This window comes from Zingiber officinale, chromosome 5B (genome assembly GCF_018446385.1).
Source record: "Zingiber officinale cultivar Zhangliang chromosome 5B, Zo_v1.1, whole genome shotgun sequence".
NCBI classification, from domain to species: Eukaryota; Viridiplantae; Streptophyta; class Magnoliopsida; order Zingiberales; family Zingiberaceae; genus Zingiber; species Zingiber officinale.
In genome coordinates this window covers 79,759,088-79,768,964 of record NC_055995.1, presented here as the reverse complement: position 1 = coordinate 79,768,964, position 9,877 = coordinate 79,759,088, and the positions used below count along the sequence as shown (strand labels likewise).

General features: G+C 44.9%; 1 protein-coding gene across 1 annotated transcript; it reads left to right on the top strand.

Moving 5' to 3' along the window:
- Positions 1 to 6,928: 6,928 nt before the first annotated feature.
- Positions 6,929 to 8,946, top strand: LOC121984656 (scarecrow-like protein 8). The gene has a single exon (XM_042537716.1). The coding sequence runs from the start codon at positions 7,079 to 7,081 to the stop codon at positions 8,810 to 8,812; it is 1,734 nt and encodes a 577-aa protein (XP_042393650.1). The 5' UTR covers positions 6,929 to 7,078; the 3' UTR covers positions 8,813 to 8,946.
- The last annotated feature ends 931 nt before the right edge of the window (positions 8,947 to 9,877 follow it).

Below are 9,877 nucleotides of genomic sequence, written 5' to 3'. Positions count from 1 at the left end.
CTTCCGCCTCAAGAAATCAACAAGATCGGGAACTACGACTCGGCAAAGGAACTTTGGGAGAAGTTCCTCGAGCTGCACGAAGGGACGTCCGAAGCCAAGCTCGCCAGAAGAGATCTACTTCGCAATCAGCTCACCAGCCTACAACTTGGGGAAGGCGAGACAGTTGCACACCTACACTCAAGAATCAAAGAGATCATCACCGGACTGTCGAATCTCGGAGAAAAGGTAAGTAACCGAGATTCACTAAGGTACACATTAAATTCGTTTCCGAGAAATTCAAAATGGGTATCACTAGTAGATGCCTTTTACATTTCAAAAGATTTAGAAAAAATTTCATTAGAAGAATTTTTCTTGACTTTTGAAGTGCACGAATCAAGATGTGCAGGTTCGAAGGAGCCCAAGAACAACGTCGCCCTCAAAGCTTCGAGAGACAAACCTGAGTCGGAATCTTCTTTCGATGACGAGGAAATGGTAATGATGGTAAGAAAATTCAAGAAACTTTGTAAATCTAGATCTACTAACCATCCGCAGGGGAAAAAGAAAAGGATAATCCACTGCTACCACTACGACGAAGAAGGGCACGCCAAGGATAACTGCCCCAAGCTGAAGAACTAGGACAAGGAGAAGGGTAAGAAGCCTATCCAAAAGCGAAAGGCCCTAAAGGCGACGTGGGACGATATGTCGTCGAAGTCGGAAGTCGAGGCATTCTCCGGACTTGCTCTAATGGCAAGTCATCAAGACAACGACTACGAGTCAAGCTCTTCTGAAATGAGCGTCGATGAAGGGGGAGCCACGTTGGAAGAAAGCAGCAGTTCAGGGGGAGAAACGGACAACGGGATCGACAAGGTAAGTGAGGTACGATCACTTCCTCCCGATAAACTCTTCAAGTTTGTTAAACTATTAACAAAATATTGTTGCAAATTAGAAAAGGAGATTAAAAATTTTAAAATAATTTTGGCTAAATCTTGTCCCTTGGAAGAATTAGACAAATCAAAATTAGAAAATCAGAAATTGAAATCAGAAAATAAAGATCTGAAAATTCAAATAGATAATTTGAAAAACCATGCATGTTCATCTAATTTTAGAAAATTTTAAAATTTAAATTGGTATTATAGATATCACTAGAAACAAATTAGGAATATGTCAAGACAATATATACCTAAGAAATATTTAGTTAATCCAGTAGGCTGGAACCTATATTGGGTTCTTAAATCTTGCTTAGTCTAAATTTTAAACGAAATTAATGCTTTCAGTGATAAAATTAAACAGTGAATTTCTCTATGAGGCTTTGTCTAAGGAAGTGGTTATTGCTCTAATAACCAAGAAGGCTTAGTGTCTCGCCACGACCTGGAAGCCAAAATATTGAAATAAAATGTTTAATTAACTTTCGGTCAAAGCATTAAAATTAGAATTAATTAATGCTTTTAAATTTTTTCAAACATTTTTTTTTCAAAATATTTTTATACTTAGAAAAATCTTAAGTTAGGATTTTTTTTTTTTATTTTCCTTCAAAAATAATTTTTGCAAAGACTTAAAAAATTTTTCCAAAAATAATGTTTTTTTTTTACTTAGAAATTTTTTTTATAAGTTAGAAAAAATTTTCACTTAGAAAATTTTTGATGTGAAATTTTTTTATAATTTCACTTAGAAAATTTTCTTAAAATTTTACTTAAATTTTTTTTTATAGAGACTGTTTATTATTGCAAAATTTTTTATGGATCTCAAAATTTTCTAAGTTTTTACCTTTAGATTTTTTTCTTAGAACCCCTTTTTTTTTATGTGATCAAAGGGGGAGAAGGAAAAGTATAAGTCTAGGGGGAGGTAGACCAAATATTTTTGCACTTAAACTACAAATTTAGTTATATTTTTATTTTATGTTTATTTTTACCCTAGCTTAGCTTGGGTTGCTCACACCAAAAAGGGGGAGATTGTTGGAACCCCAAGGTTGTTTTGGTGTGATCAACAAATTAAGTTAGGTCCTGTGTATTTCTAACCTCGTATCTAAGTGTGCAAGAACTTAGAAGCACAGGTAGTCGAGTGGAAGACGCAGCTAGCAAGAAGGACGGCACGCGGTGCGTCCAAGGGACGAGGCGCTACGGAAGAGTACATCGACGGACGAGAAGGAAGCGTGCGGTGGTTACGAGGGGCGAAAGTCGGAGCGGAAAACTACTCGAGGAGCAAGAGACGCAGCTAGCGAGAAGGACGGCACGCGGTGCGTTCGAGAGACGAAGACTGCGGATGAGTACGCTGGCGGATGAAAAGGAAACACACGGCGATTCCGAGGGACGAGAAGCCGGAGCGGAAGCCCACTCGAGAAGACCGGAAGTTGGGTTCGGGTGAGCCCTTTTCCGGATGGCCGAGATCACCCAAGCGAGCGGATCTGGAGTTGAAGACCCGGACCGAGGCGACTAGAGCCAGAGAAGAGAACCCAAACCAAAAAAGTCAACTAGAGTTGACTTTTGGGTCCGGGGCACCCGGAACATACCGGGGTGCCCGGAGTTGACTTTTTCACAAGATCAAGCTTTGACTCGATCTGAACGTTGGAGGATAAAATTTTATCCCCCCCCTCGGGCGCCTGGAACCCTCAGGGCCCCCGACCAAGGATATAAATATAGTCTTGGTCCAGAAGTTTTTCAACAATTCAGATCAATTCATTTCCAACGCTTGTACGCTTTAGTTTTAGATTAGCTTCTTTGTTTTGAGATACTAGTGCGACATTCCTTAAATTAACAATCTCCTTGGTTGTAACCAAGTCAAATCCAGCGCCTCGTTTTTATGATTTACTTTCTGCTTACTTTAATTTACAAGTATTAGTTGAAAGTTCGAGAAGGACGTTTTTGTTTTTGTTTTTGTTTTACAAGGCTATTCAACCCTCCCTTCTATCTGGCCGCAACGGTCCTACAGGGCATGCTAAGCACCAAAGGAACGGACAGATGGACTTGTTCGTGGCACTAAGGGATTGGACAGATGGACTTGTTCGTGGCACTAAGGGAGTGGACAGATGGACTTGTCTGTGGTGCTAAAGAAATAGAGACATGGGTCGAGCACTTGGTGTGCATACAAACTTTAGCGCAGGGCCAAAGAAGCGGAGCCATGTGTTGGTGCAACATCCCTCAGGTCAAGGTTGACCTGGTTAACCAAGCTGAGTCTTAGTTTGGGTTTAGATGTTTGACAATAAGATATTGATCGAAGAAGAGTCAAGTAGGTCAAGGTTGACCGGATACTTGACTGGGAAGTCCTAACTGGCATGTTAGGCAGGTGAAAATCCTGGTGAGTGAAGCCAGGTGAAAGTCCTAGTGAGTGAAGCTAGGCAGAAGGAAATCCTGGTGAGTGAAGCCAGGTGAAAGTCCTAGTGAGTGAAGCTAGGCAGATGGAAAACCCTAGTGAGTGAAGCTAGGCAGATGGAAAACCCTAGTGAGTGAAGCTAGGTGAAAGTCCTGGTGAGTGAAGCCAGGCAAGGAAGGAAATCCAGATGGATCAAGGATGATCGGACATCTGGTGTTGGGAAGTCCAAGTAGGTCAAAGGATTGACTGGATACTTGGCAAGGAAGGAAGTCCAGATGGGTCAAGGTTGACCAGACATCTGGTGGAAGTCCAAGTAGGTCAATGGAGTGACCGGATACTTGGCACGACGAGTAAAAGTCCAAGTGAGTCAAAGGGATTGACCGGACACTTGGTGGGGAGTCCTGGCAGGTCAAGGGAGTGACCAGATGCGAGGCATGATGTACCAACAGGTCAAGGTTGACCGGATGTTGGTTAGGGAGGTTTGGGACTTGGTTTTGGGCAAAACCAAGTCTGGATCGATCAGTGGATCGATCAGTGGATCGATCCGATTCTTCCCATCGATCCACGGATCGATCCGTGGATCGATCAGGTCCCGATCGATCGGCCGATCGATCGGGACGATGCTGCCGCGATAAGCGCCGGATCGATCCGTGGATCGATCCAGCGCTTATCGTGGAGCGCTCGAATCGATCCGTGGATCGATCAAAGCCTCATCGATTCGAACATTCGAATCGATCGGGATCCGACCGTCGGCGTCTAAAGGCGAGCGTGGTCTTCGGTATCTCTTGACGAGCTCTTCTCAGATTCATTCCAGCTCCTCCACAGCTCTCTACAAGCACGTGATCGCCAGTTCTTGAAGGTTCTTGGAGGCTTTCCAAGTCAAGAGGCAGATCTATTGCAAGAGGAAGAAGTTAGGGTTAGGGTTTTTACTGCACATCTTGTAAGCTTTTGCTTAACTTGTATTTCCCTTTCTTCTTCTTGTATTGAGAGTGTTGTAGGGCTTCTCCGCCTTTGGTAGTTACCATAAAGGAGTGTTATTCATAGTGGAGGGTGTGTGCGTTGGTGTGGATCCTTGGATTAGTCACCTCTTGTGAGGTGGATACCAAGTAAAATCCTAGTGTTAGCGTTTTGTGTTTGTTTCTGTATTTTCCGCTGCACATCCAAGAAGAAACAAGCAACGCCAAGCAACGAAGCGCACCGAGCGAACGCGACGAGCTATTCACCCCCCCTCTAGCTACTTTTGGTCCTAACACCATGGACTGAGCGGACAGATGGACTTGTCCGTGGTGCTAAAGAAATAAAGTCATTGTGCAAACACTGAGAGAACATATGGACTTGTTTGTGGTGCCAACGAAGCCAGACCATGGTCAAGCACAAGGTGTGTAGATTGACACTTATCGTGGACCACTGCAGTGAAGCCACAAGGGCAAAGCACAAGCGGTGCATGCTGACACTTGGCATGGGGCCAATGCAGCATGGCGATGGGGCAAAGCACAAGGTGTACAAGATGCCACTTGGTAGGGTGCCGATGCAGCTAAGACATGTGGACACATGGACAAAATGGTTTTATAGAAGTTGAGTCAGTTTTGTACATGTGACATTGGTAGCTAAGGCAACTATCATGTAACTTCTCTTGTAACCGCTTTCCTATGCATGATAAATAGGCAAGGGGGTCATTAGCAATGAGAGAGCCAAAGGGGAGTGGCCAAGAGGCAAATCATAGACAAGATTCTAGGCAAGTGCCAAGGGGGCTTTTGTCTAGGCGAATCATGAAGAATTATGAGCAAGATCGTTGATCCTATCCGAAAAACAGTGAAGACGGCTAGTTGGGGATGTGGCTCCTCGGTTGACTATGTGAAAACTCCGCTCCGCTGTGCAACACAAAGAACATCAGTGCTGATCTAGGGAAGGGGTCCCTGGCATTGGCCATCCGACGCTCAATTCAGTCACCAAAATAGTAGAAAAGACGACAAAGAACTGTCTCAACAGCAAAAGCTCTAGCACAAATAATGTATACGCCCACCGATACATATACCCCCTTTATATAGTGATCTGGTAGCATACATGCACACTTCTCAAGGCATGTACACATTTTTCCAACTGGCATCATTCCTTAATAAGGTGCGTAAATCCCTGACATGACAGTAGAAGCTTTCGTCATATGATTTTGTCTATTAACTATGCCATGTTATCAGCGGTACTAACTCCGAGAAGGATATAATGAGTTGTCCCATTGTTGGACCCAGCGGGGGAGCCGCTCGACCAGTATTCTCGACCTTGTTGCTCAAGACTGTTCTTCTCCATGGTCACTCGGCCTTAGCAGGTCGTTCCTCACCCAGTCGGACAGGTGATCCTGTCGAACAAGCCTTCGTTTGGTCACAGTTATGAGCATCTAATGTCCTCTATAGGGTCGTCTCGATCGGATGAGCGATCTGCTTAGATGAGCCTCCGTGTTGATCGGGATCCTTTATGCCCAGTCTACAAGTTGCCACCCGCTCGCCGGACTTTGGTCAGCCGATGCTTTCCTTCCTTTGGTTGTTGTTCCCGCCTTTGGCCCATGCTTGGTGAGTTCCCTTTATTGCCGCATCAATCGTGAAAGATTTGTATGGGCGGATCATGAGCGATTTATAAGCAATTCTATATTGTTCCACTTGTATTCCTTTGTTATAGGGATAATAAAGGTTGGGAGTTTTTCCGTACTTGTTGGTGTTACTAGCTTACTTGAGGCTTTTGTTGTGCCTTTACATTGAGCATTCTTCATACCCCGGTGGTGCATTCGTTGGTAGGCTGAGTCAAGTACAAGACTTGAGAGTATCCACATCAATTTCCTTATCCAAAATGCATAATTTAGGGTTAAAAAGTTTCTTTATTAAATTTAAATATCCACTTTTCAATACATCATTCCTATTTCTTCTCTCTCCTCTATAATGTTTAGGAAATGAAATCTATTTTTTAAATTTAAAAAAGTACTATTTATAAATGTATAATTTAAGGAATAGATAAGGTAGTTGATGTAAAGATTTTTTAATTATTCTATCCAAAATTTATAATAAAATTTGGGAGAAGGGATAAAAAAACTATCCAAATTGATATTTGCTTAGTCTAATTAAATATATGTTAGCATATTCCTAGAAAATTAAGTATTCTTTTTAAAATGGATAATAATAAATGTAAAATGGGGTAAAAAAACCAATTTATGGAATTAGGTAATAATTAATTAAAGTTGGTGAAAGTTGGTAATGTAACCGAACCGGTCGGCTTTCAATCATCAATTTGTCGGTTTTTTTTAATTATTATTATTATTATTATGGTTGTTCTTATCTCAACTATGTGAACCGGTTCGGCATGAATCGGCCGTCCATAAAAATAACGATTCATTAATTATTCTCTGGAATGAATTTATGGCAAATGAATAAACAATTAAATCCAATAAATTCATGCCAAATCAGGGATGCGGGACGGGATTGGCTGGGATTGGAAAACGCTGTCGCGGATGACGTCGAGACGGGCTTTAGATTTCGTGCGTCAAAGGGATCGGCAAACCAACTGATGTCGATGGCTCATCGCCTCCCTGGCTCCAGTCACGCCTCAGCGATGAATCGACCAATTAAATTAATCGCTGATCGTGGTATGAATTGTGCAAAAGGACAAGGTACTTCTCTTCGCTTTTATTGTTCTTTTACAGAGCCAGGCGGCGATCTTCTTCTCCGGTTCTCTGCCACCATGTCGGGATGAGTGTTTTCTCTCACTAGATTTCTGTTGATCTTCGTCTTCTTGTTCATCGCGTCGAAGCATGGCGACTGGTTTTCCCGGACGGGAGCTTGGGTTTGGTTTGCCCGGGCCGCTGCCGCGAGCCGGAAGCGGCGGGCTGCTCAAGCGGCCGGTGTCGGAGATGGAGAGGCTCCAGCAGCTGCAGCTGCAGCAGCAGAAGCAGTTGCAGCAGGCGATGTTCCTTCGCTCGGTGAAGCAGAGGACGCTTCTTGCTTCCTCTGTTTCTTCGCATCTCTCCACGCCTGCTCTTCAAGATCCCGTTTTGGGGTCGTCGGTGTCTTTGGCTACCTCAAATTTGGTGGCTTCTGGGTTCCTTCGGCGACCGGGGATGTCATCGGAGACGAGGCCCTCCGCCGAGCTCCGCGACGGGCTCCAGGAACTGGAGCGGCGGCTTCTGTCGGACGACGACGAGGAACCTATCAGCGCTTCCGGGTCGGCTGTTACTACCGCCGAGTGGAGTGAGACGATGCGGCAGCTCGTCGCTACGCCGACGCCGCTGGCAGCTGTGTCAGGGCCGAAACAGCTCTCGCCAACGCCTACTAACTCTTCCTCCTCCACCGTGTCCTCCTCCGCCTCGAGCTCCCCTCCCTCGTCCTCCGCTGCCCCTGCTGGGGCTTCCTTGCGGAAGATGCTCCTCGATGCCGCCGCCGCCGTCGCAGATGGGAAACTCGAGACGGCCGCTGGGATTCTCGCCGTCCTGAAGCGCACCGCGAACTACAAAGGTGACGCAGAGCAAAGACTCACGGCGATGATGGTTGCAGTGCTCTTCGCCCGCTTGAATCCGGCGCCGCCGACGGTGTCTTCCTCAATCGCTGAAGTTTGCGGCGCAGAGCACCTTGCGGCTTCACAGATGCTTTACGAGGTCTCCCCTTGCTTCAAGCTCGGCCTCATGGCTGCCAATTTGGGGATCTTAGAGACCACCAAGGATCGCTCCCAAATCCACATTCTTGACTTTGACATCGGCCACGGCGGCCAGTACGCCGCCCTTCTCCACGCCCTCGCCGATCGCCACCGCCTCCGCCCCGCCGTCCCTCCGCCAGCACTTCGGATCACCGCCGTCGCCGACCCTGCCTCCCCGTTCTCCAGCAATGACACCGGCGGAACCTTACGGGCCGTCGGCGACCGTATCCAGAAGCTCGCCAAGCGCCACAACCTTGCCATCCGCTTCGGCATCATCCACCGCCGCCCGGACGAACTTGACGCCGCTTCGCTTGGCTGCGAGCCGGACGAAACCCTCGCCGTCAACCTGTCCTTCGCGCTCGCGCGCGTCCCCGACGAGAGCGTCTCCCCCGCCAACCCCCGCGACGAGCTCCTCCGCCGCGTGCGCGCGCTCCGCCCGCGAGTAGTCACGCTGGTCGAGCAGGAGATCAACACCAACACCGCCTCCTTCGCCGGCCGCTTCGCCGCCGTGTGCGCCCACTACGGCGCCCTCCTCCAATCCCTCGATGCCACCGCCGCCCGCGACAGCGGAGACCGCACCCGCGTCGAGGCCGCCCTCGCGCGCCGCGCCGTGAACGCGGTCGCCAGGGAGGGCGCCGACCGGCTGGAGCGATGCGAGGTCTTCGGCAAGTGGCGCGCGCGGATGGGCATGGCCGGCTTCGAGCCCCTCCAACTCGGACGGCCGGTCGTCGACGCTCTCAAGAACCGGCTCAACGCGATCCGACCGAACCCGGGTTTCACCCTAGACGAAGACTCGGGCCGCCTGGGGTTCGGATGGAAGGGCCACGTGCTTACCGTGACCTCCACGTGGCGTTGATCCGGTCGAAAAATTTAAACCGAAATTAATTATGTGATTAAATATAGCCAGTTGGTTGTTTAATATTGGAACCATAATTATTAATTCCTCCCTGTAATGACTATTAATGAAAAGTAATGTCTTTATTATTATAATTTTTTATAATTTATTAAAAAATTAAAACTTAAAAATAATAAATAATAATAGATTGTGACTTTTGTGAATTGTGGGTGTTGCTTTATGTTGGGGGAATAAAAGAGGCATGGAGCAGCGCCACTGCCGCTGCTTCGGTTGTGTCCTTTCTCTGTTGTCGCCATCCACGTAGTTGTGTTCTTCATAAAAAGATGATTGCCTAAGGCTTTAGATGATCTTATTGTTTAATAATTAATGTTGATAATGCCCCCACGCATTTGCTATTTGCATAAAATTTAGGACCAATTTGTAAGAGGTATAGAGTATCTCACTGGTGTCTAATCTCAGTCGGAATCTTCTAGTCCATAAATTATGAATCAGGAAATTATTTATTGTATAAGGATCTTTGATTTGGATGGATTCTATCTATAAAGGGTTTATAAAAAAATAAATTATCCTTTGATCCGTAAATTGCAGATCAAAGAATTTGTTCTCGTCTAATCTCCCTCTTGCAAATCATTGTACTAGTAAAGACGGTTAAGATGACACTTACCTTTTCTACTTCAATAATTAATGTTGATAATTAGTTGGAGATTATAACAGGAATTTATGATGATAATAGAATATAGAAAGAAATTAAAAAAGCGTGTTAAATTATATAAATAAAAAAATAATTAAAAAAAATATCTCATTAGATATTTTATTCTTAAAATAGGTCTTAGTTACAACGTTATTCTTTATTATAAAAGTTGTTATAGCAAAGTAACTACCATAATGTATACAAGTTACTACCTGTTGTTATAATTATTTTTAAATAATATTAATTTAAAATAATTTTAATAAAAAATTTAAATAATTTTAACTAAATTAATAAATAATATTTTGATAGGTTAATATTCAAAGTTTATGATTTAGAATTTAAAATTTTAAAATTTAAAATTTAGCTACGGTAAG

What these genes read in the sequence shown, in the direction of transcription:
- LOC121984656 (XM_042537716.1), top strand. Translation starts at nt 7,079, where the DNA reads ATGGCGACTGGTTTTCCCGGACGGGAGCTTGGGTTTGGTTTGCCCGGG.